The sequence below is a fragment of the Ursus americanus genome, chromosome 10 (assembly GCF_024610735.1).
Source record: "Ursus americanus isolate L20-20 chromosome 10, mUrsAme1.1.p, whole genome shotgun sequence".
In the NCBI taxonomy this organism is placed as follows: Eukaryota; Metazoa; Chordata; class Mammalia; order Carnivora; family Ursidae; genus Ursus; species Ursus americanus.
In genome coordinates, this window is record NC_142136.1 from 56,069,937 (window position 1) to 56,097,468 (window position 27,532).

At 37.1% G+C, this 27,532-nt stretch overlaps 1 protein-coding gene across 1 annotated transcript; it reads left to right on the plus strand.

Annotated features, from left to right (window-relative positions):
* Positions 1 to 287: 287 nt before the first annotated feature.
* ITM2B (integral membrane protein 2B) lies at positions 288 to 27,018 on the plus strand. Its single transcript, XM_045796811.2, has 6 exons — positions 288 to 598; positions 20,622 to 20,750; positions 22,589 to 22,795; positions 24,274 to 24,384; positions 25,204 to 25,354; positions 26,271 to 27,018. Exons 1-6 carry the CDS (start codon positions 482 to 484, stop codon positions 26,354 to 26,356), a joined length of 801 nt encoding a protein of 266 aa, XP_045652767.1. The 5' UTR covers positions 288 to 481; the 3' UTR covers positions 26,357 to 27,018.
* Positions 27,019 to 27,532: the final 514 nt, after the last annotated feature.

A 27,532-nucleotide genomic window follows, 5' to 3' on the forward strand; every position in this document is an offset into this window, starting at 1 on the left:
CCTAATCCGCTGTGCGCGGCAAACCCAGAAAAGTTCACCTGATTTTGTTACAAACCTGCAACATTGAGCCCCGAGGTTAAACCGGCTAGAAACGAACTCAGAACCGGAAAATCCAGGCCCGCACCCAAGGAACGCCGGTCCCGCCCCGGCTCGATCCTGCGTGGGACGTGGGGAGCGGGCAGAGTCTGGCGCGGCGCCCGGCCCCGCCCCTCCTGCCCGCCTCCGGCCCCGCCCCTCCAGTCCTCCCCGCTCCGACCCCGCCCCCGGGGGTGCGAGCCGTCTCCGCCCTCGCCCGGGAGCTGCGAGGCTGCGGGAGCGGTGCCGCAGTAGTCGCCTCTGCCGCTGCCGCGCCGTTCACCGCTCCTCAGCCGCCGCTGAGCCGCGCCCGGAGCCCGGCCGAGGAGGCTGCAGCTGCAACCAGGAGCCCGCAGCCCCCGCCTCGAGCCCGCCGCCGCCCTCCGAGGGCGCCCCAGGCCGCGCCATGGTGAAGGTGACGTTCAACTCGGCTTTGGCCCAGAAGGAGGCCAAGAAGGACGAACCCAAGTGCGGCGAGGAGGCACTCATCATCCCCCCCGATGCCGTCGCGGTAGACTGCAAGGTCCGCGGGCCGGGGAGGTCGGGGGTGTGGGTGCTTGGCCCGGCCGGCAGGGCTGCGCGGGGCCGGGGGTGACTCTGTAAGCCGAGGAGGCGCGGGTCGCGGGCGAGGGTCCCCGGGAGAGCCGGGCTCTTCTTCTGGGGCTGCTCCCCTTTTCTTGTCCGGCCGCAGCTTCTCCTTTGTAAGAAAGTGCGTGTGCAGGAAGCGGTGCCTAACACGGGATCCGGGGCTTGGGAGGCCTGGAGAGAGGGATCGAAGAATTGTGCCGAGCTCACGGTCGTTGTGCAGCGGGGGAATGTGCGTGGGGTCGGGACAGGGTTCGTGCCACCTGGAGACCAGCGGCGACATGCAAAACAACAAAAACAACAACAGAGTTTGGCACTTCCTCCCAGTATAAATAATGTGCCTAAAATGGCTGACATCATTACAAGCCTAAACCTCTGTTGCTTCCTACTTTCGTTTCTAGGCTGACCAGCACTTGGACTAAGTCCAGCTGTTGTAAGCTTCTTAATTTTAAAAGCATTTTCTTCTGTACCTCCTTTTCCACGGCCCTTCGGTATTGGCAGGTGAACTTCACATTGGGGTCTGGAAAGGGGGCTGAGGAGCGGTTGAGGGGAGAAAGTGAGGTGAAGATCTGCTCAGAATAGGCTTTAGCTATTGATTTTATAATTAAAACAGATATTCTCGGTAAAGATCAGTAATTACTGGGTAGATGTTAGTGTAAAACCCACGACTGGCTTTTAAATTGTATAAGCATGTTTATGAGGACCCCTTACGCTAAGTGAAACTAAACGGGAGAAACTCTTACTTCCCTTATAAAATTCTCGTTTATTTTTACAAATACCTATTTTTGTCCTAATTAAAAATCAGGAGTGGAACTATACTTGTGCTAACTTTTAGCAGATTACAATAATAATTTATTTAGAATGTAATTGTAATTGTGTCAGAAGTTAAAAAGGAACGCTTCATAGCCTGTTTCCCACAAGATCTTTAGGCTGCAAACATTCAATCCTGTACAAATTGTAGAAGTTATTTATGTTGCACAACTTCCTTTTTCCTTAGCATTTTTAAAGACCTGTTATCAGTAGGATAAACTTAGTTTTAACTTCAAAAAACCCAATAATTGTGTGCAGGTGTGAGTAGTGTGTGTGTTTTTTTAATATGGTTTAATGAAAATTACTGTTGAAAAATAGGGCACTAGTATACTGTTAAAAAATTTTGAGACTGTAGTGTTAAACTGGATGTACCTGTACTTATTTTTTGGAAATGTTGTGGTTAAAAACAAAATTTCAGGGGTTGATTTTTAAATGACTGCCTTGCCTTGTAATAGGAACAGTGAACTGATTTCCTATCCCTAAAAGGATTAAGAGTTTTGGTATTGGTATTGTTTTTCTGAATCCATTGCAAACAGTCTTGGTCTAAAAGAAAATGTTTGGAATGCACAGAGGATAATTCCAGTAGCAAATTATTATCTTAGCTCTATGTTTATGTAACATTCATCGTACCTAAAATAGATTGTCAAGTACCCTGTCATAACAATCTCGGATACATATAGAGATTTTAATCCTACTATATATCTTTTTAAAATCCTGTAAATAAATACAGTTCCTTCCCTTTAAAAAAAGAGAGAAAGCATCGGATGATGTCACTTCAGAGGGCTTTTCTCTTGATCTGTATTGAAGGAGATTTGGAACTCTGGATAAAAGTCAGAACTAATTTGCTAGGCAGCTGTAAGTCTGACACTTGATGTTTTCTGTCATTCCTGAAACATTAACCCTGTTTTCAGATTCTCAGAATTTCTCACAGTTTGACCATACTCAAATTTTGTGGTCACAGCCACTGTGAAAAAGTAACCATTTGTAGCTCTGCATTTTGTTTCTATTTTCTATATCTATTTTCCCATATCCAAATAAAAATACTGGAACTAAGCTGCAGGGGCCAGAGTATTTCTTTGTAACCACGCAGCAGTCATGGATGAATAGGCAGATAAAAAAATGACTAATTCTTTTTTTAGCTATAAGCTCAAAGTCTTCTTTTCTTCAGTGAGTGGCAAAATATTGCTCTACATTAAAAGTAGAATCCTAAAAATCAGACACTTAACGGTAATGAAGACTTTGCTTAATAACAGGCATTGTGAAAGAACTTCTGATCTCTTCATCTCTGCTTGGGCTGTGATTACATAATATGCTGTAGCTCCTTGGGGTGACTTTATGGTAACCACCGAGTTTGACTGCCTGGATTCTGCACAGAATCGACCTTCGTGTGTTTGCCTGGGGCATATACTTGCCTGCCTGGTTGGTTGAGAGAATGAAGTAAAGCTGGTTATGGACCAGAACTCCCGAACAAGAAATTTTTAGTACCTCTAAACCCTTCTAGACCATAATATCCAAATGATGTTTGTTTCTCCAAATGTACACGTTAGGGTCACCTGCCCTGGTGTCATCTTGGATTCTGGTTTAAAAATGAGGATTCTACAACCTTAGAATCTACCGAAGAATTCGGGTCTCTCTCTACCACCAAGAATTCTGATCACCCCCGTCAGCCGTCAGCTGTCTTATGTAACACACATTCCAGTACTTCAGTGTTGCTCCTGTCTCTTGCTATTTCTTTAGCTCTTTTCTCATTGCAGGTTGAGAACCCTCTGAAAGCGGTTCCATTGCCCTGTTTTTCAATCTTGTCTTTCAGTAGCTCTCAACTCCAGTTAGTCATGTCTATTGATGATCTCAGCTAGCTTGCTATTTACTATTTTTTTCCTACATTTTCCCCTCAATTTTTCACCTTTCTCTCTCTGTTCCAGCTGGCACAAAGCTCAGATACAGAAATAGCAAAGAGTATGACCTCTTTTTTGTAACAGGTGAATTTGAAATTATATACATGTTTTATGTTACAGGCAGCAATTCATTCATGTTTGTGTCTGTAACTTTGACCTTTGGAATATTGTTATATATGTGCAAATATCAAAGAAAATACTTAATGTACTGAGTCAGAAGTTCCAGTTTTGTCATTACATAACTGCTTGATCTTGGGCTTAAATTTTTAGTTTTCCTTATCCATAAAATGAGAGGGTAGGACCACATGCTCTGTAAGGACTCTTCCAGTTTTAAAATTCTCTGAAGATGTTAGGATTACATAATTACATTTGGCAGGAATTAAATTGTTTTAATTGTGAAAAGTAACAGCTACCTCCTCATCCTAACCAGACTTCCCTTTCTTCTCCATGTTCAGCATGTTACGTTCCTCCTTCATATTGATTAGCAGTGGGTCAAAGAGAAAAGAAATGGACCAAGGTATTATGTAATGAACCAATTTTTTAATTTTGGGTTACCTTAGAGCAATAGTTGTTAACAGCTCTTTTTTTTTTTTGTAATGCCGAATTATGAAACACCTTTCCCAATATCAAGACTCAAAAAGCTTTAATTTGCTTCATAGATATCCCTGCAAACTGTAGTGCCGAAAAATAGTGTTGCCCCTCCTCCACCCTGCATTGTAGTTGTAGAAGTAAAAGGGAGAGAAAAGGAAAGTGCTTGTGTAGGAGAGAAGATGGGGCAGGATGGAATTGGTAGAGAAAAGTGCAGGACTACTAACCCAGTTAAGTTCTGAGTTACCCATTACAGCATGGCTCTTTGGACCCTAGTTGTTCACACTTTCTGGTATTTCCTGTGTGCATAAATAGGACTGAGGGGTTTGGTAATTTAGCTTTTTGGTGTTGGTGGGGTTTTTGTTTTGTTTTGGGGGAGTTGGCAGTAAGGAGGAACATAAAATATGTGATGACACTTACTGAAATGTGTTGACCTTTAGAGAAGGGATTTGGGAGCTTGGTTCTTTTTAAAGAAGTATCATTACCTAGTTGTGTAATTTCGTATTGTAAACAGTGGCCAGTAAAAACTTCACAGTCACTACATTTTGGTTCTCCATGAGGTTATTGATAGCTGAAGCGTGAGGGTTTAGTACTGGGAGATAAATTAATTGCTCCCGTGCATACCCTGTGACTTGGCAGGCCGGTTGCCCCCACCCCGCCTGTATACGTGCCTTGCGGGTTGCTGCCGCTGCAGACGGTGGACAAAGGTTGGACAAGGTTGCATGGTGCATATTTGGAGGACAAGCTACCTGCCTGGGGCTCCACAGTGTCATCTTAAACATGCTTTGTCTGGACTAAACAGAAGCAATGTATTACTAGTAAAATCATAAGCCCATGAGACGTTGCGGCATTCAGCTCTGCAATATTAGAGGTTTAAGTGAATATAAGGTTTTTTGAAGGATCTCTTAGAACACATAGCACAGGCTTATTTAAGTTGATTTAGTTTAGTATTTAACTTATAAAATTTTCATTATATATTACTAAAGCTTGACTTTAAATGTTCATTAAAAAATGTAATAAGTAGTAATTCTGGGACATTTTATTTATCTTGTTCTGTCATCATAATATAAATATCTGGGGTGTGTATTTAAAAGGCGTTATGTTTTTTCAAAAGGAAATACTTTCTGAATTCATATTATAACTAAAGCTGCTTGGATTGCTTTGCGTAAAATACTGTCTGTAGAGGAAGATCCAGAAAATATTTACGTCTTTTCAAATATAAAATTGATGAATCCTCCTAAAGGTTTAGGTAAACTTGGCAATTTTTATTAGTACTTAAACTGAAGGAGTTAAGGACTTTGCCATCAAAGAATTTTTTCAGGTCATAACTACTTCCTATTAAAGGATTTGACAATTCTGAATTTCTCAATGAGGTGGTTTTTGTCCAAAGGATGTAGAAAATATAAACACTGGGGCTAGTTGTTCACGAAGCTTACGTGTAGTTATTTCCTGGCTGTCTTACTTTCTTTGCACAAACCTTAACAGTGAATGTTTTTGCAAGGTAGATGAATGAAAGTTGAAAACAGAAATTTTATTAAAGATGTGACCTAAGAACATGATTAAAAAATCATTTAATTGTGATTATTCCCTTTAATTAGTATTTGTGGTACATCTTAATAGCTTTAAAGATAGCTATAATATAATCCTCTTTTTATGTGTTACCAACAATTGAATGAACAAAATTACTTTTAACAATTGAAGATTTCTTTAAAGCTTTGTAATTGATTTGAGGGGAAGAAAGAACTTTCTGAAGTATTTCTATAATTTTACCATTTGGGGCAAGATCAAGTAAGAATGAACATAGACTTTATTTTTAAGCAAAAGAATTTTGATCTTTGAGTTAGGGAAAAGAAATTATTTTTATGATAGGGATATTCTGATTTTTCCTTTAGTGTTTTATCTTTTAGTATTAATCAGCTTCCAGCAGTAACTATACGACTCAGAGCTAATGTATATGTGGATGTGTATCAGAAGAGAAATTAATGATGAAATAAAATTTGGCTAATTTATAAATACTGAACATTTTTGAGTTAAATATCTAGGGAATTTATTTGAGAAATTGGTACTAATTACGGTGTTAGATATGCAGTACTTGGAGATTTAAAAATATTTGCATAAACTTGTTGACATAGTTGAATTTCATACTTTAACAAATTGAGTTTTGCTGGGTTTTTGTATATTTGAAAGTTTGTTTTAATGCCAAAATTATTTTTAAAAATACGTTTTGCCGAACGTTAAGGCTAAAGCTTAAATCTTGAATTGTTCTCCCTGCTTTAAATATGATTATCATGTTTAAAATTATTTAAGGTAAAAATAGTAAGTTGCATTGTTAAGTAATTACTCGGATCACTACAGCATCCAAAAGAAGACCCAGCTTTAGTGCTGGGAAAAATGATTCCCAGAATCAATCTGTCTGCGCCTGCATTTCTTAAAATGCATTTTCTCAGCCAACCTTTGTAGTATTTCTGTTTTGCTGTATACACTACTCTTGTCAGTTTTTATCTTTCAGTTTATAGCTTTCTCCTTCAATTCATTTTTTCCTTGCAATTCATTTTTTCCTTGCTTTCGTCCTAGTGCTAGGAAAAGCATTTCCCAAGCAAGCGGTCAGTGTTAGCCAGGGCAGTGCTGGACATGATAAGCAGAGATCACAAACTCAGTGCCTCTTGGGCCCAAGTGAAGCTGGGCTTTTTACGTATTAAGCAATTTAGAATATTCTTCATTTTCATTTTTAAAAAAAGGACCCAGTGTTGTTTGGTTCTCCAATCATTAAAGGCAAGCTAGAATCAGGGTTCTTATTTGAAACTTGAGTTTTAAATATTCCCAACTAATTTATACAAGAATTTCAAGCAAGGCAAAAATACTGACAGCCTGACGTGGGCCACTGTTTCAGTCTCCTTTACAGTGGAGAGCCGGGCTGACAATTTAAGGCCCATGTGTCCAAATGTGGCCTGCCGCCTGTTTTTGTATGGCCCATGAGCTAAGAATTATTTTTACATTTTTAAATGGTTGGGGGGGAAACTCAACCAATTTCTCCCTTTTGTCCCAGTTTCCTCACTCAGTAGAAGGGTACAGTTGAGGAAGCAAGACTGTCTACTTAATGAGAACTCAGACTGTGCAGTTATACTTAAGGGTTTAAATCCTATCTCACAAATTAACGGGATACGTGGGTAAGTTACTTCACCTCTCTGTTTCTCCTTCAGCAAAATGGGGAGTATGATAATCTGTAAAAAGTTTATCACCAGGCCTGGAATAGAGTGAGAATAAGACTCAGTAGACGTTAGGGACACCTGGGTGGCTCAGTCCGTTAAAAGGCTGACTCTGGATTTGGGCTCAGGGTAGTGAGAGCCATCCCGCGTCCAGCTGCTGTGCTGGCCATGGAACATGCTTAAGATTCTCTCTCTCCCTCTGCCACATCCCACCCCTTTGCTCTCTTAAAAAAAAAAAGACATTAGCTGCTGTTATCACCAATATCGTTACTATTACTTAAAACCACGACTGTCATAGGGGTTGGCATTCCTCAGATTATTAAACAGCCATGTGATGTAAGACCGAATGTAGCATCTTTCTAGTTTTCCTGTTGGCTTTGATTCAGCTTTGCAGATGTCACTTGTTTTAAGTAAATTTACCTTAAAAATTTCTAGAAGTGGAGATTTAAAGGTAGAAGTAAAGTTAGTGAAGCAGAGAAGCTCTGAATTTCTGTTCTGCTTTTTTTTTATAGACCAGTGCTGCCAACCTAAAGCCGCTTTCAGATAGGGTGAGATCCTGCAGGCAAAGGTTAATTTTGTAACCTGGATCTGGTAGCTTGGACAAGTCAGGAAACTTCCCCAAAGCTTAGTTCTCTCATTTGCAAAATAGTCTGGTGGCACCAGCCCTAGAGTGTTGGGATGAAATTCACAGTGCCTGCTACATAGAAACAAGTTAAATGTTAATGCGTTTCCTCTATCCCCATCTATTATAATAAAGTCCCATTTCCCCCCCTCATCATTCTTGTTTTGGAATATTCTGTTCTTATTATTGTTTATCCCTGTGTCACATGTCAGTTACATAATGATATTGTTGTTACATCACCCTCTACAAGATATTCTGGTGAGGATTTTTCCTTCCTGTAACATAAAACCCTTAGCAGTCTGTAGTTGTATCCATTTTCCTAGAAGTGGGTATTTCTCCATTACATAAAGGATGTTGATAGAATTTTGTAAATTTAATTTTGAATTTTACCAAATAATACTTAGTTTTAAAATGCAAATATTCCTGGGGCGCCTGGGTGGCACAGCGGTTGAGCGTCTGCCTTCGGCTCAGGGCGTGATCCTGGCGTTCTGGGATCCAGCCCCACATCAGGCTCCTCCGCTATGAGCCTGCTTCTTCCTCTCCCACTCCCCCTGCTTGTGTTCCCTCTCTCACTGGCTGTCTCTATCTCTGTCAAATGAATAAATAAAATCTTTAAAAAAAAAAGCAAATATTCCTGCCCTGTCACAGAGGAACCCACTTTTTAAAAATTACACTATGATTATATACAGTGCAATGCAGAGTTTGAGTGTACAGTTACATAATTTTAAATATATGCACCCGAATAACAACCCAGTCAAGATGGAACATGGCTATCAGCTCAGAAAGTTCTCATGTCCTTTTAGAGTCTGTCCTCCTCTCCCCTTAGAGGCAACCACTAATCTAATTTCTATCTTTGAAGATTAATTTGAGGCAGTTGGGTTCACTCTAGCTTCTAGGCTTTCTGCAAAATAAAAAAGGGTGCTCTCTGCGGTTTTGGTGAGCAGGATACAGACTGGATTCTGGCTCTATCCATCACCTTGGCCTGGCATCTTGTACTCAGAAAAACCTGCCTAGCTGTATGTGATGATCCTAGCTCCGCATTTCTGTAAATGAGAGGTTCTCAGACTTTTTGGTCTCAGGACCCCTTTGTACTCTTAAAAATTGCTGAGGATCCCAAAGAACTTTTGATTTATGTAGGTTATATCTACTGATATTTACTATATTAGAAATTAAGACTATTTATGAATTTAAAATATCAATAATGAACCTATAACATAGTATCGTAAATTGCATTTTTATGAATGGTAAAATATTCCAAATAACCAGAAATTTTTAAGAAGGGTAAGGGTAGCACTTTCACATTTTTGTAACACTCTACTGAATAGTTTAGTAGGAGACTATTAATAATAGCTGATTCTCACATCAGCTTCTGTGGTGAGCCTGTTGTGCTGTCACACTTTGAGCCTCTGGGAAAACTTTACACCAGAGTGTGAGAATGAAAAAAAAAAAACTATCTTAATTTTATTATGAGAATAGTTTTGACCTTGTGGAACTCCTAAAAGGGTGTCTCCGGACCACATTTGGAAAACTTATACTCTACATACTTATGCTGCTGTTGTTGGTTTTTGTTTTGTTTGTATTTTTTGCAATTTTAGATATCATCTGCTGGCTTCCTAATATGAAAAGTGATTATTTAGCCTTTTCTATATATTAACATATTACAAACATAGTCTATCTTAAGGTGTAGTTACAGTAATTTCTGGTTAAATTGATACTGCATGCTTTTATTGTTACTGCATGCTTTTATTGTTATTGAGATAAACATTATTTACACCTGAGTAATATAGTATAACTTAATAAAGTTATTATCTTTCGCATACAAAATCTTTTTATTTTCCCTGGATTTAATAATAATTGTTTCTTGGGCCAAGGAGGGTTGCTTAATTTTGTATGTATTTATTGCTATTTCATATTCAGACTCTGATAGCAGTATAATTGCCTTTGCGTATTTACAAACTTATTAGATAACCATGTTTTGTATTTTTCTTGGCAGTATTCCATTTGTCATTTTTCAGTCTTATCATCCAGACTGGTTGTAATCTAGGCATATTGATGTCCAGGTGCCTAAGAGTAATTATCATCCTGGAATTGAATTGGCTTTGTCTTTATCCTGTGTTGGATCTGCAGTTTTATGAATCTGAGAAAAAGTATCAGATCAATTTTTTAAAAAAACATGCATGTCTGAGAATCTTTACTTTATCCTCACATTTAATTGGTAATTGATTTGGGTATAAAATTCTAGGTTAGCTGTAATTTTCTTTCAGCATTTTGATGGCATGACTTCATTATCTTCTGGTCTGATGCCATTCTGATTCCTGGTTCTTTTTACGTGACCAATTCTCTCTCCCCCCCCCCCAGAAGCTTAAGATTTTTTTTCTTTATGCTTCTGGCTCAAAATTATTATTGATGTAGTTTGTTTGAGGTCATTCATTTCCATTCTCTGGCTTAAGATGTATTTATTTCTCTATCCCTTTATTATTACTCTGTTGAGCTTTCAGGAAGAAGTAAACATGACCATTTCACTGGAAATCAATCATAGGACTTCTAACTCTGCTGTCTTGATAGCTTTTTAAATATTTATTGGAATATTTCCTTTCACATTAAAATGGACTTGGATAATAGCTATTAATGGAAACCATTATTGTCTGCATTATTATTATTGGCGCTAGTTTTTTTTAAATGTATATTTATTTAGGTCATCTCTCACCCAGTGTGGGGCTTGAACTCATGACCCCAAGATCAGGAGTCCCATGCTTTTCCATCTGAGCCAGCCAGGTACCCCATATTAGCACTAGTTGCAAGGTCATACAGGATGGCCTAAAAAGATACATGAAGCATCTTCTGGTCTCCGTCTTTAAAGTTCCCAAACTGTCTCCTTCATGAGTTATTTTAAATTTTTTTTTTTAAAGATTTTATTTATTTATTTGACAGAGATAGAGACAGCCAGCGAGAGAGGGAACACAAGCAGGGGGAGTGGGAGAGGAAGAAGCAGGCTCATAGCAGAGGAGCCTGATGTGGGGCTCGATTCTATAACGCCGGGGATCACGCCCTGAGCCGAAGGCAGACGCTTAACTGCTGTGCCACCCAGGCGCCCCCATGAGTTATTTTAGAGACAACTCACTCACTACCAACTTTGTGATTTTTGCTTCGTGGCTTTGTTATTCTACTTAGGTTTCATTTTTGTAATTAATATCTTGCCTTTTCTGTTCCTTTTCAAATGCATATGCTTGTAAGCCTGAGTTATTTTCCTTTGTTGTTTTTGCTTCCTGTGCGTATGATTTTAATATTCCTGTTACTGTCCTTTGTAATTTGATGAACAGAAAATCCTATTAATTTTTTTGAAACTTTTTTTTAAAGACTTTATTTATTTGAGAGAGGGAATGAGCTGGCAGAGTGGTAGAGGGAGAGGGAGAAGCAGACTCCCCGCTGAGCAGGGAGCCTGATCACAAGGGGAGCCAAAGGCAGATGCTTAACTGAGCCTCCCAGGCACCCCTAATTTTTTAAACATAACAATAACACTAGGTTGTAATAGTTAACACATAGTGCTTAGCATGAGTGTGGCTCATGATTCAGGTAAACTCATTATAGCAGAGTTCTGTGGAAACTCAGGCTAAGTCATTTCTGATTGGATATGAGCATTATCCTACTGTGACATGGTGTCACTTCACGTATTATGAGTTAATTTGCATAAGCTATTATTTAGTCAGGTGGTTGGTATAATAGCCCCATGCTTTTCCTTCCCTAAGATATACATGGAATGTGAGAGAATATTCAGGCCTTATTAGTTCTGAAATAATACACAAATAATTTTACTTAACTTCTCTGGGCCTCATTATATTTATCTGTAAAATGATGTGTTGCAGTAAATGTCTTTTCATGGTCCTTCCATAGTAGGTCTTTTCTTTCTGAAAACTATACTGATCACATATTCAGAGGCACCTTCTTCATGGCCAGACACTGTATTAGGAATTTAAAAATTACTAAGCATCCCAGCCTTCAAGTAGCACCTGGTATATCTGAGAGAGACCAGCCAATTGTGTAGACCAAATTAATCACAACCCGCTTTAGTGTCACAAGAGCACAACACCCCTGGATCCAAGAGCCAGGAGAGTGGTGAAATAAGGGAGCAAGACCCAGTGACTACCGAGTATGTATTGTGCGTGTACCTGGTGCTTGGTACAGGTTCAGAGCACTTTTTACGTGTTCATGGTAGACAGATATCTCTGATCTCAAGAGCTGGAATTTTTTCCAGTAGTCCTTTTGTCTAACTTTAAAAATTCTAAACTTGGACAGAAAATACCACTTTTCACATTTAAATTATTTTTTGCTTTTTGAAGAAGATACTTTGAATTTTTTATCAAGAATTCTGCATTTTAAATGGAATTATTCATATTTAAATATGAATGTGTAAATTATCTTGCTGAATGACATTAAGATCCAGGATTTATACAAAAATGATTCCAGGACTAGTTTGCTCCCCCCCCCCATCTTGACACTTCATTTTATAATGAATTATAGAGAGTAGAACATTCTTATCACACTTGAAGTTTTAAGAAAACAGTTGATATTTTTATTAGTAACAGTAGGAACTTAGAATTCAGCCAGTGGTGGAAGAAATCTATCTTGACCACTTTATTGATCTCTGGTAAAGGCTATGATTAACAATAAATAGCAGTTGTATATAATGCTCTTGACTGCCCAATACCTTTAGATCTCACCAATATGAATTTGAAAATCCGGGGCACCTGGCAGGCTTAGTGGGTACAGCATGGGACTTTTGATCTCAGGGTTCTGAGTTCAAGGCCCAATTTGGGCGTGGAGTCTTTAAAAAAAAAAAAAAAGCAGGAAGAAAATCTCCTGAAATTTCACTTCCTCAAATAGAAAGTTTTCTTCAGTGTAGATTGAATAAACACCTTTAAGAATAATGGCTATGTTTAAAATACGTAGAAGAATAGAGAATGTTTAAGGTATTCCTATATTAACATTCCACTTTGTGTTAGATACTCCACTTATCCCTAATGATATAAAATGATTAAGTTGTGATCCAGCACTAAAAGCATTTATAGCCTTTTTTCTTTTTTTTAAGTTCTGACCTATTTTTTTTTTTTAACCTAGGCCTGTGCCAATTTTATATGATGCCAGTAATTTGGTTCAGGTTTCACAAGTTAAATTATTATGCAATGGCTTAAAAATTTCATTTCTTTTTGTTTATTGCAGCTTGTGTATTTTAGGATTTGTTCACAAAAAAAGACATTAATGAAAATCTATTTTGTAGACATCGTATTTTCTACTGATTTCTCACTTTTTATTAATATTATTTTAAGTAATCGTTACACCCAACGTGGGGCTTGAACCTACAACGCCAAGATCAAGAGTCGCACGCCCCACTGACTGAGCCAGCCAGGCACCCCGGTTTCTCACTTTGTAAAAAAATCTGTCTTTAGTCCAAGTACAAAATAATGCAGTAACTTTATTATCCATATAATGCAAGCACTTGGAAAACTGCTTCCTTTTTGTGTGCTAGACACAACATTTCTCATGTGGACTTCCTCACCATAGTTGAGATGGATGGTAGCAATCTTATTTGAAGAGTAAAATGAGAAAGCATAATTCAGATAGTGACTTAATTGAACAAGACAAAATGTCAACAAATGTTCGATGTCTTTATAGATTTTAGCTTTTTAGCCATAGATCTCCTTTACATATAGCAGAATATGTATTTGATAATCAATGCTGTTAATAACGAACAGGTTGCTGGATCATGTCTTTTTGATGCCTCCATACTTGGGAAAGAAAGCTAACGTACAAGTCAGGTGGATAGAACGTGTACCCACAGTAAATGGATGGCACTGGTATTCTACATAATAGTAATCTGTTGGGGCCGTCACCTACATAACTTCTGTGGTTCTAAGAATATAGCTAGGAAAGCATTTGGAAAAATTTTAAATAGATCTTAAATGATAGCCAAGGTTTGTTTGTTTGTTATTTTAAAATTCTTACTGGAATAGGAAGCGATCTAATTTCCTCCTCCAGTACTGTAAATCTTTTCCAGTTCGCCTTTTCAGGATTCTGTTGTAGATTGCTTTTTATTGGCTTCAACCCCAGTGGATACTTGCTTCAGCTTTACCTTTCTCAGCTAAATCAGATGGTACTGGAATAATAATAACTGTCATCTGCTGAGCACTTACAGCTATGTACCAAGTAGTGATCTAAATATTTCACCTTTCCTCATTTAATTCCTACAACAACCCTGTGAGTAGGTGCTATTATTAATCCATGTTTAGGATGACATAATTGAGATAGAGAAGTTAAACTTGTCCAGCTGTTTCCATCCTCCAAAATTCTGACAGTTTTCGTCTGCTGTCAGTCTTTTCAGTTCTGTCTTCTATCTTTTCCAGCTTCTTTAGTATCATTTACTTGGGTCTTAGGAAAAAATGGACCTGTTGCTCCTAAGTTGGGAAAGGAGAGGAATTTGAGTTTACTGGAGAATTATTTACATAATGAAAATTGAGCCCATTTAGGTGTATGGTTGTGTTAATTTTGACAGATGTAGTTGTATAATCATCATAGTCAAGAGGCAGAATATTTTCCTCACCCCCAAATGTTCTTTTTTGATACCACTTTGTAGTTCTGGCTGTCACTCCATCCCTGTTTTGTCTTTCTGTAGTTTGCCTTTTCCAGGATATGGTTGGTATTATAACCAAGTAGCCTTCTATTATTCTTGCTGCTTTTATCTTTCCTGGGAACTGGGAGTTGTCTGGAAAAGGTCTTGGATTCCTGTAGCTTTTGGCTCTTGGTTTTCTCCTGGCTTGTCCAATTCCACCTCTTCTCTGTCACCACTTCTGGCTTGCTGATGCCATCCGTATTTGGATTTGATGTTTGGAAGAGAATGCCTATTGTGTCATTTAAAGCGTTAAGGTTTTTTATTCAGAATATTAATCCAGTCTGAAACTCAGAAGTCAAAATCCTTTATACTGGGAATGGTTTAGACTGGTGGTTTTATAAAGTTAGGTTCTCAGAAGGGAATATACCCAGTCATAGCAGGAATGAAGATAAAAGTTCAAAACTAAGCAATGTAGTAGAATAGAATTTGGTATGTTTGGTCTTCAACTGGGGAGAAAAATTATGAGGAGTCGAGAAAACTAGAACATCAATGAGAAACTCATTTGTAAAAATTTGAATCATTAAATTTTTTTTTCATGTCGGCAGTTAATTCTGTATTTTGGAAAATAGTGTATAGGCCAGACATATCCATGGGCAGCTGGCCTTTGAATCTCCCATGTTTATCCATATTAACCAAATGTGTTTTAAAAATGTACATGTTTCTAAATAACTAAATATATTTCTGAAGGTTCAGTAGTTCATGCTACTTTGAGTTGAATAAATTGTATTGATTCTTCTCTATATTTCTGTATCATTTTTATACTTAAAGCATTTTTATACCATCTCTCTCCCCCTCCCTTCCTCCCTTTCTTCTTCCCTCCCTTCTTCATCCCTTCCTCTCTCTCACTCTTTTTTTCTTTCTTTGCTAATATAATTTTTAAACCCTAAGATGTTTTCCTCTTTTATATTCTGGTTCCTAAAGCTTTGTGATTTCATTCGCTATAATAATTGCATAATAGTATATCTGAGAGCTTTGGGGAAAAAATGTGTCTTCATTCATCCTATAAAGAAGGCTCAAATAGAAGTGCCTGAGGATGTGAAGTGATTACTTCGTATAGGAACAGAAACAAAATTATATGAAAACTCTTGTGTTTTGTCTGAGTTAAGTTGATAATGGAAGCACATTTACTGAAACCTCTTAGGGAACTGACTGAGGTGACCTAATTCTTAACTAATTGAAGTACCAGAACAGAATTTATCCTTCATTGTGCTTAAAATATAATTGGTTAAGTAATTTTACTTTATAATATGATAAGATTTATTTGAATCAGAAATTAGTACAGTGAGAGAGCAAGAATGCTTCCAAAAACTGTGTCTTTCCTTACTACTGTAGAGGGGTGATTATAGGCCAGCGTGTGCTTCAGCGTCTTCGTTTGTAAACTGGGGTAAAAATCTGAGGTTTTAGGAAGATTAATGAGATGATAATTGTACAGCACCCGTGGGAGCTTTTTTACCTTATCAGCATAATTTAAGGTGCACCAGTTTTATTGCGGTACAAGGGGAGGAAATGTCTCTGTGACTTGTTTAAATTAGGCCAAGCATACAAAACCAGAGAATTTGTAGTACCAATTGATATGTTTTTAAAGTCTTTGAATATCATAGACTGGTAATGTCCAGCTTGCCTTCCCACCCCCCATAATTTGGCATTATGTTTCTGAGATCTTAAAATCAGCTATGCTAGTTGATTTCATTTTAGTTATTATTATATGAACCTATAATACTTTATTCTCCACTTGATGGTCGTGTAGGTCATTTCTTATTTTTTCCTTATTGACCATCCTGCAGTAATCATTATTGGACCTTTTTCTTCATGTACATGTATAAAACTTTATCTAGGACCACATTCCTAGAAATGGAATTGCTGGGTCATAGGGTGTGCGTGTGCGCGCGCGTGTGTGTGTTGAATTTTACTAGATACTGCCAAATTGTTCTCCAAGCAGTTACACCAACTCCTGCCAACTGAAGGTTCTCGATTCCTATTGCTCCACACTTCCCGTAGCACTTGGTGTCATTAGACTTTCTCTTATTGCCTGGTACATAAGAACTCAGTTGATTCCGCCCCACACTTCCTATATTGAAATATAATTTACATGCAATAAAATTCTCACATTCTGTGTGTATGACTTGATTGAATTTATGGTAATTGTATAAAGTTGTATATCCCCCACCATCAAGATACGAAATATTTCCATTATCTTAAAATTTCCTTATATATCTTTAATCTCCCCCTCACCAATTCTTGGCCATGGCAACCACTGAGCTACTTTTTGTTACTACATTTGCCTTTTCTGGAATTTCATAAAAATGGAATCATGCAATAAGTAATCTTTTATGTTGGATTTGTTTCACTTAGCTTATTTTTGATTCAGTATGAATATACCACAATTTAACCACCCATCATTTAGTAGATACTTGTGTTGTTTCTAGTTTGTGGCTATTATGAATAATGATGGTATGACTAATATATAGACCTTTGACTAGTTGACTTTTAATTACTGATCTTCAGCGATCTTGCTGAACTTTAATTAGTTTGAATGATTTTCCTTTCTCAGATTTTCTAGACAGTAATATACACATAATGATAGCTTTGCATTCTTTTTTGTAATCTTTGTATCTGTTCTTGTGCTTCTCAATTGTGTACTAGCTAGGATCTCTAGTATAATGTTGGATGAAAACAAAGAATCGGTTTTAGTGGGCAACCCTCATAATTCCTGACTTGAAAGGTTTATGGTGTACGTCTGAAGTTTCACCATTAATTATGAGGTTTGCTGTGGGTTTTTGATCATTATTAGCCTTATTCATGTTAAAGAGTTTCACCTCTTTCCAGTTTGCAAAGAAATGTTATTATGAATGGGAGTTGGGGGTTTGTCAAATGCGTTTTCGACGTATTTTGAGATGGTCACGGGGATTTTCTTAAATCTTACATATGTGGCCTTTTCTTCAAGCTTACTCTTCCAGTGTTAATCATTTAAAATACACTTTTAATAAATCACTTAAGAACTTTTTTGTCTTCAATATATTTTAATGCTTTCTCCATGACTCAGATTGTAATATGGCATGTCATTTATCTCTCATGAATAATGTTAATTTTGACTGTAAATTACTTAAGACATGAGCCATGCCTTAATCACATTTGGATTTCCCAAAGGATCTTGCACAGTATATTCCAAGTAATAGGTCCTTAATAAGGGTTGAACTGGGTAAAGTCCTTAGAGCTGCTGTTCTTTCGCTAAATAGCCACTATCTGTTGTGTGTTATGAATTCTTACGTTGCCCCGATCCCTCATTATCGTGCTGGCTGTCGATGTAACTTTTATGGGTCATTAAAAAAATAAATAACCAAGCTCTAAAAACAAATCCAAATTTTCATTCACTCATCAAATATTTGTTGAGAGCCAACCAAGTACTAAGCTGGGCTCAGAGCTACCGGTAATGCAAAGTAAGTATGAATGGATAATCACAAGAACCTTATAGCCTGGTAGGGAGAGAGTGAATTATTCTAATGCAAGGTGGGAAATGATCGCTAGAAATGAAGAGGAAAAAAAAGAGATCAGATAGATATTGAAGACCCGATAGCTCCTTTAGGAAGTACATGACTGCGGTTTATGGACTTGGGTCTATGATATGGTCATTCGAAGACTTAGTTTCTGATTCTTAAGCCATGGTTCATATTGTTGAAGTGCTGAAAAAATGACCTGTGGATAAGTGAAGCATTTTATAAATTAAATTCATAGAGAAATTTAATTTTTTTTAATTGTCATTGTCCAGAAATGTGATTTTTTTTTGAATGAACATGAGCATTCAAACTCCATAGCATGGTATATAAAGGCCCTTTGTGATCTGTCCCAGTTACCTCTCCATTCTTCTTGTACTCTCCCCACATATTGGGCATGCCAGCCATAGCACATGTGGTCCTTGGAGATATCATGCATTCTGGTTCCATGATTTTATTCATTCTTTGCCTTAAATATAATGCCCTTTAACTGTCCTCTGTGTGGGTAATGAGCATTTGTCCTTCAACATTCCACTCTAGTATTTTCTCCTCTGGGAGGTCTACTCCAAACACTGCCCCTTTTTCTGTGCTCTACATTCTTCTGTTAGAGCCCATATCATGTTTATATTCTCTTTGTGTATTTATTTTCCAGGCTGATCTGAATGATTTCTTTCTTGGCAGGGGCTATCTACCAGTGCCTAGCACAGCTCTTGGCACGTAGTAGACATTTATAATGTGTTCTTGAAATTTGCTGACCAGTTAAAAATGATATATTAAAAAGCCCAGAAACTTGTCATCAATTTGACAGTTGGGGCTGCATTTTTTTTTTTTTATAAGTGTCTGCCCATGGTCTTTGGATATTCATTTATGTGCTACTAGAGAAGGGAGTCTGCCAAACAGGGTGGGTGTTGTACGCACATTTGACTGTCTCAGCAGCTGATACCAAATGTTTGGAAATGACTGTTTCCATCTGTCATTTCCATCCCCCCCACCCTGTTCCCACCCTTAAATTAATTATGCTGGGAACTCTTTCTTATTTCCTTAGATATTTACATCAGACAAGGGCTCAAGCAAAATACTAGACTTTATCATTCAGGTTTCATATTAGCTTATGACTCCCTGGAATTCTTGTAACTTTCTGTTTACAGATGGAATATCTTACGTGACTTGATAAATTACTCTAGGCTTATTTTTTTCACCTGCTACTTTGTAGTACACTTGTCTTAAGTCTGTGTGCAGTACAGTGGCGAGTTCACCTACTACAGCAGAGTGTAAATGCTCTCACTGTGTCTGATCCAATCCTTAAGTTAAAAGGCATTTGTTGTACAGTGTTAAATTCTGTGTTTAAGACCTCAGTTAACCTAGTCGCGCACTGTCTAGCCCTAAAGTGTTCTTGGTTGTTTGGGACATCTGGGCTTGGGCTTTTTCTCAGTAGTAACAAGTCGAAATTCCTCATCTTAGCATTGAAAACATAACCTTAGCTTTCATTCTTTCTTAACTGTATTCATGCTTGAACCATATCCAGCATTGTTGATACACTTTTTCTTCCTTTTAATTTATATCCTATTTATCTATAGAGATGTGGATCAAATCTACATTCTCCCTTAATACGTCCTATATGGAGTTTTCCAAGCAAAGATCAGAGTCCCATACTTGAGAGGCTGTACATATATACTACTAACCAGAACGTCTTTGATGACATTTTCAAGTCAGTTGGAGCCTGCCTTTTGCTGTATGTACAATACATCCTGAGCCATGAGTTAGATAACACTAGCAGCTAATCCATTTGTCAGCTCTTTGACATGAACCTGGGTACAAATCAGAAATCAGCTGTAAATCTGAAGTGACAGAGTAGTGTGACTGAGTTAGAAGGGCAAAGCGGGTATTAAAAGGACTGAATATTGTGACCCCATTTGACATTCTAAGGCTCAATTATTTCCTTGAGTGGATCAGAATCAAATTTCTAATTAACTGTATGTCTCTTGACTTCATAATTTTTTTTTTCTGTTGAATCTTTTCTCATTTTTCTACTGCTTCTATCTTACAATGACCTTTGTCAAACTGGGATTTGTTTAGGGTAGGGCAGTAAAATGATAGGATTATTTCAAGACTCCAGTTGTTTAAATAATTTGTTGCATATTATTTGTTCTGTCCCTTATTTTCCTGTTACTTTTTCTTGTGTATTGTTAGGAGTGGTTTGATACCTGCCATGAAATATGAGCTACCTGTAGCAGGCTGATACATAATTTTATAATACAGTGTAATACACACTGAGGTTGTATATAAGGCTCAGCAGGACATTGCACAAAGCTGTGTTGTAGCCTTTTCTGAATTTTTAAATGTTAGAAGATATTTTAATCACCAAAGTTGTGCACAGAAAATAGAAATTACGGTGTACTGCTATGTTCTGGAGGTGTGAGGAGCAGCGGTGTTGAGAGTTAGAAGGCAAAACTCTCCCAAGAGACTGATGGCTCAGCTCAAGAGGCATTGTGGTGAGTCCTGGCACCACCACCTAATAAATCCTGGGTTGATTTGGATTAGAGACCTGGGTCCATTGGTTTATTATCTTTGTTTATAAAATGATAATAGGCTTCTTTGAATTTAGGCGTCTTTGAATCCTGACCTTTCTGTGATTCTGACTGGAAATACAATATTGACCATTGTTGGTCTTTTTTCATATTTTAGGACCCAGACGAAGTGGTACCAGTTGGCCAAAGAAGAGCCTGGTGTTGGTGCATGTGCTTTGGACTAGCATTTATGCTTGCAGGTGTCATTCTAGGAGGAGCATACCTGTACAAATATTTTGCACTTCAAGTAAGTGGAAAAATGCAAAGGACTTTTTTGCCTTTCTTTCATGCTATTAGAAAATTGGCCCAAATTTGTTCTCAGCCTGCATGTTTTGTCTGTGGCCTTTGGCCATGCCGGTGGTCCTATTTTAAAGCTGTGTTTAAAAATGTGAATGACTGGTGATGGGTATTAAGGAGGGCACGTATTGCATGGGGCGCTGGGTGTTACACGCAAGTAATGAATCATGGAACTTTACATCAAAAACTAGGGATGTACTGTATGGTGACTAACATAATATAATAAAAAATTATTATAAAAAAATGTGAATGAACCACAAGAGACTATGGACTCCAGGAGACAGACTGAGGGTTTTAGTTGGGGGGAGTGGAGGGATGGGCTAGCCCGGTGATGGGTATTAAGGAGGGCACCGTATTGCATGGAGGACTGGGTGTTATACGCAAACAATGAATCATGGAACACTGCATCAAAAGCTAATGACGTACTGTATGGCGACTAACAATAAAAAAAAAAAATCCGAACATAAGTTTGCTGAGCCTATTGGGCAGTTACTAAAAGCAGAATAATGTTGTTTTGAAATGTTGCTGCCTAAAGAGGACAGATTATTGGATGATTTTTCAAAATTAACTGACCTTCATTTTGCTGTTCTAACTAGTAGCTAAGGTATAGTATTATTATTTGCCGATTGAGTAGGGACATCAGACAGCATCAAATGTTGCCATATTGATAGACTCTTAACTTGATAGCCAGTTTGGACTCACCTACAATTTGCCTTTACTCCTGGACACTGAGTTCAGTGGCACCACGTGTCTCCACCTCTTTCCCAGCCTTTGGTTTCTCTTTAAGGATTGTGTAACTTCAGCAGTGAAGTCAAGTCATTTGTGGTGACCATCATTTTGTAACTTAGAGTGTTTAATAGTAGTCCATAATCCTAGTGGGCTAAGACAGATTTTTCTTATAAAAATCATGATTTATGATCTCTCTTCTGTGATACATTTCTCTTGACAATAATTTAGTAAGTTTATTTTTTTAACATTTTAAAATTTGGAGAGACTGTTGACAAATAGATTTTATTGAAATAATGAAACATTCTGCCAGAGGATGTGTACCTTTCATGCTCATTTGCATGTTGGTAGACATTATTGAAATACTAGTCATCTTTTTTAATGCAGTTTTTTTTTTTTTACAAGAAATGTGTTTGATTTGGAAAAAACAATTTGTAATTGTATCATACAGAAATATTTTTGCCTTGACGTTTTGTTACATACTCCTAGCCTTTATGTATACTTTTTAAAAAAAGTCTTCATAATGATTGCTATAATCAGATATGTTCCATTTAATTGTGATATATTTTAGGGAAAAAATCACAACTACCTGTATACCTGTAAAAATATAGAAAAACTATCCGTTTTTTGGCTAATAAGAGAAAAATCATTTAATCAGTGAATCACATCAAAAAATCTTAAAGGTATAGTCTTTCAGAAAAAAACATTCATTTCTGAATATATTCTTTTGTAAAAATAATGCCTACAGGTGAAAATAGGACTATTTCTTCAAATTTACTTGTCACCAGATGAATAATTGCTTTAAATTCTATTTTTGTCGATTACAAAAAGTAAGGGAAAAATGAGCTGCTTTTCTCCTTCTGAAACCTTTTTTTTAACAATGCTTCAAAACCCCATCTTAAAGAATATGTTAACTCTGTAATTAAACTGTCTGACTTGCCATCTAAAAGTAAGAGTTTGCAAGCAAAATGCTATTTAGATAGCAGTGGCAGCTTAAGTAATGCTTACATTTAAAACCTGTCTCCCACTGAATTGCTGAAATAGTGTTTAAACTCTTTATAGCCAGATGACGTGTACTACTGTGGAATAAAGTATATCAAAGATGATGTCATCTTAAACGAGCCTTCTGCAGATGCCCCGGCTGCTCGCTACCAGACAATTGAGGAAAATATTAAGATCTTTGAGGAAGATGAGGTTGAATTCATCAGTGTGCCTGTCCCAGAATTTGCAGATAGTGACCCTGCCAACATTGTTCATGACTTCAACAAGGTGAGCCAGGTTCCTGGAACTGTTTAAAAAAAAAAAAAAAAAAAAAGCATGTTCTTTAGTTGGTGCTTTTTATAGTTTTAATTTCAGTATTTGCTAATTTCTAATATTTAGAGTTTACTTGTTATTTAAAGAAAAAAATGTTCCTTACAAGGTAAACTATCCAACATTTGATGAGCTCTTTGTCTGAAGCAGACCCTCAGTGACCCTGACTTCCCTTTGCCTTATCTCCCTTAAAGCCCATCTTCTGGTTGCTGCTCCTTTGCTAGTAAATTGCTACTATTTCTTATGCGCTCGTTTTCTTAGGTAAGAGGTGATTCATGGTCCCATTTCTCTGTAGAATTTTCAGAAATTAGTAATTTTAATTCTGCATCATTTGTTCATCAATTTTCAAGTTCTCATTCTGCATTTCCTCCTAGTATTGAATATTGTTATACGATGCAGAAAAGATGAAATGAGAACACAGTGAATATCCCAAATCTTCCACCTAGTTCCAAAGTTTTACCGTATTTTCTTAATGTCTTTTTCTCATATTTGACACTTGCCCCTGTTGAACTATTGTCTCTTCTGTATAACTCCTATATCACTATCACATCTAAGAAAATGAACATGATAATACAGCATTATTTAACACCTAGTTGATATTTAAATTGCCCCAATAATTTTTGTCCCAAGAATGTTTTGTTTCTTAAACCAGGATTCTGAAATTCAGAAGTTTTTGTATTATCCTGGATTTTGCATGTGTATGTAAGTTTGCCAGTTTGAACATTCAGGCATATCACTGAAGTTAGCTTTGCAAATATTTCATGCCTGATAAATACATCTGATGAAATCAGGCATGAATTTTCATGCCTGATAAATACATCTGTTTATAAAGTAGTTTGAAAAATTATGCACTTCAAGATAATAAGCCTATCCAAAGCAAATAGTAAATAATAACTAACACTGAGCTCTTAGAAATCTAAGTGTTTACATGGCTTCACTCATTTTAGTCGTCGAAACCATCCTATGAGTCAGTCTTTCTCAACCATATTCTCCCATCTGAACCACAAGAACACAAAATCATTTAATCATTTCAGTTCTCTAAGGATGGTAGTAACTAGTACCATTCTAGATGCATAGGAGAGAAGTTCATTTTTACATGTAACAGATGGGTACCTTGGAGGATGTTAGGGCTTAAAAGAGAACTGACTATATCTCTTAATCAGATGATAGGCTATTTGCAGTTAGTTTTAACAGTTTATTGTTAATCATTTATAGAAGCAAACCGCTGATAAGAATTTTATTTACTAGTAGCAATAATTTTGCCTCTCATTACTACCTTCTGTTCCTATCCCACCAAATACTTCATTTGTTGAAATGCAAGTGATTTACCTATTCTAAAGCCAACCCATTTTAATGGTACAGGTTATTCTTAAAACTCCAGATGCTGCCTGTGTTACAAATATTAATCTAATGAAAATGTATCTTTCTCTTTCCAGAAACTCACAGCCTATTTAGATCTTAATCTGGATAAGTGCTATGTGATTCCACTGAACACTTCCATTGTTATGCCACCGAGAAACCTGCTGGAGTTACTTATTAACATAAAGGTATAAGATGTTCAAATATTTTTTTTAAAGATTTTATTTATTTGATAGGGCACAAGCAGGGGGAGTGGCAGGCAGAGGGAGGGGGAGAAGGAGAGGCAGGCTTCCTGCTGAGCAGAGAGCCTGACGTGGGGCTTGATCCCAAGACCCTGGAATTATGACCCAAGAGGAAGGCAGATGCTTAACCGACTGAGCCACCTAGGTGCCCCTGTTCAAGTATTTCTTTCTTTTTTTTTTTTTTTTTTTAAAGAGAGGGAACACAAGCAAGGGGAGTGTGAGAGGGAGAAGCAGGCTTCCTGCGGAGCAGGGAGCCTGAGGGGCTTGATCCCAGGACCCTGGGATCATGACCTGAGCCGAAGGCAGATGCTTAACGGCTGAGCCACCCAGGCGCCCCTCAAGTATTTCTTATTAATAATGATGTTACAGCATCTTAGAATTACCAGTTGAGATATTAGCCCTATAAGTGCCCATCTTACTGGAAATATAGCTAAGAGTTTTAGAAAGAAGAATTAAGACTTGGCTGTTTCGCGTTTTTTCCTTTTATTAATTTATATTTTGAAATAAAATACAATCTCTTAATTTATTATCTAAGTTTTCCTAATGGGCCTCATAAAAATAAATAGTAGGCTTTCAAGAAATAAGATCTATGTTGCAAACTACTCAACCCTTGGACAGTATATAAACAAATGGGCATGACTCTACTGCAATAAAATTTTACTCATGGAAACAGATGGTGGACAGTAGTTTGCCAGCCTCTGTTCCATACCTTTCCTCATCTGTTCAGTGTGTGTTTTGAGGTATTCATATGTCTTCCACATGTAGGCTGGAACCTATTTGCCTCAGTCATATCTGATTCACGAACACATGGTTATCACTGATCGCATTGAAAACGTGGATCACCTGGGTTTCTTTATTTACCGACTGTGCCATGACAAGGAAACTTACAAACTGCAACGTAGAGAAACCATCAGAGGTAATACTTTTTACCATTAAAGATTAGAGTCCTGGCATAAAAGCTTGTTGTTTCACTTCTGATATTGAGCTAGATTCAGATGTAAGCTGGTATTGTTAGCAGTGTGCTTGCCACGAGTAAGAAAGTCATACTATACTGTATCACTACATAGTATTTCTAGATTTCCAGAGAATCATCTAAATTCTAAATCCACTCTTTTCATAGAAGAGAGAATTAGGTGAATGCAAAGTGTCAGTGCCTTGAGATGCTTGTTACCTCACTTCCCATGTAGTCACCCAGTCCAACCTTCTTCCCCCCACTTTGGTTCAGTCACACTGTGTAGGAGTTCTTCTTTTCCAGAGGATCTCTGGAGAAGCTGTCCAGGTGTGTGCTGAGGGATTTGGATTCTAAACAGAGTTTGCCTTTTGGATCATGTTAAGGATAATCACAGGTTAATTAGAATTTGGCTGAAGAATTAAGAGCATTGACATAAGTAATGTAGCTTTGCCAAGTCATTTAACTTTTTTTTTTTAACTGAAAAACAAGAATGACGGTGTCTCCCCCATTTCCTTTCATTTCCCTTATAGTTGGTAATTTTTTTTTTAAAGCCAGACTTACACGTATAATGAAATTCACCCTCTTTAGTGTGCAGTTCTGAGTTTTAACGAATTATCACCACAGTCAAGATACAGAATATTTCCACTACCTTCAAGGTCATAAATTTACATGTGGCTTATTATTGGTAACTAAGACCTGTTAAGATACTTAGTTTAGACAAGAGAGGAAAATTATTTTTTCCAGTGTTAAAAAAAAAATCAAACTATAGAAGTTTATGGAGTATAGAGTAAAATATTTTCATATGTATAAATAATAACTATGAAGATAAGTATGAATTACTAAAGAACCAGAAATTTAAAAATTTTTCCCTCCCAAACAGGTATTCAGAAACGTGAAGTCAGCAATTGTGTTACAATTCGGCATTTTGAAAACAAATTTGCCGTGGAAACTGTAATTTGTCCTTGAACAGTCAAGAGAAAAATTATGGGAGAAAAATTTAATATCGCAGCATAACCCCACCCTTTGTATTTTGTGCAGTGATTATTTTTTAAGATCTTCTTTCATGTAAGTAGCAAACAGGGCTTCACTATCTTTTCATCTCATTAATTCAATTAAAACCATTACCTTTTAAAAATCTTTTCTTCTTTCCAAGTGTGGTGTCTTTTATCTTGAGTTAGTGGTTGTATGAAGTCATAGATAATAATACACTTCACCATAGATCTTATGTGTTAGGAAGAATTTAAATTTCTTTAAATCATTTATCCAGAGTTTTACGTTTGAATTATGCATTTTCCAGAGGAGGGGTTATCTAAAGAATAGTCATATATATGCATACGTAAAAATGGACCACGGTGACTTACTAGTAGTTGTTAGCTGCCCTGCTACTTAGTTCGTTAGAGCATTTGAGCACACATTTGAATTTTCCTCTAATTAAAATGTGCAGTATTTTCAGTGTCATATTTAACTATTTAGAGTATGATTTCCACCTCGATGTTTTAATATCCTAGACATCTGCTGTAATAATATTTTAGAAAATGTTTGGAATTTAAGAAATAACTTGTGTTACTAATTTGTATAATCGATATCTGTGCAATGGAATATAAATATCACAAAGTTGTTTGACTAAAGGACTGTGTGTTGTTTTTCCCATATAACAAAGCCAAAGAGTTATTTGGTTCTTTATATCTTAAGATAATCCATGTAAAAAAAAAAGTATTTCTTAACAATTCAGTTCACTATATACAGTGGGTAAAATTGTAGATTTTTTAAAAATAAAAATAAACTTTTAAAATAAGTTATATTTTTCATGGATACTATTGAAGTAACATCTAAGACTCAACCTTGACAGATGCTGCGGTAATACATTTTAAACTAATGTTTTTGCAGTTACTGGAAGGGCTATTATTAACCCTAAAGTTTCCAAGGAGCATAAAATATGCTGCTTTTCCGTGAGTGTCTCCTTTACAAATGGAGCATTTCAGGTTGTAATAATGATTCTTATATTTCCAAGGTTACTTCCTATCTGAAATAATTTAGAATCCACCACCATTTAAAATATCTAAGAGTAATTTCAGAGCTCCTGGGTGGCTCAGTTGGTTGGGCGTCTGACTCCTCGAGTTTGGCTCAGGTTGTGATACCAGG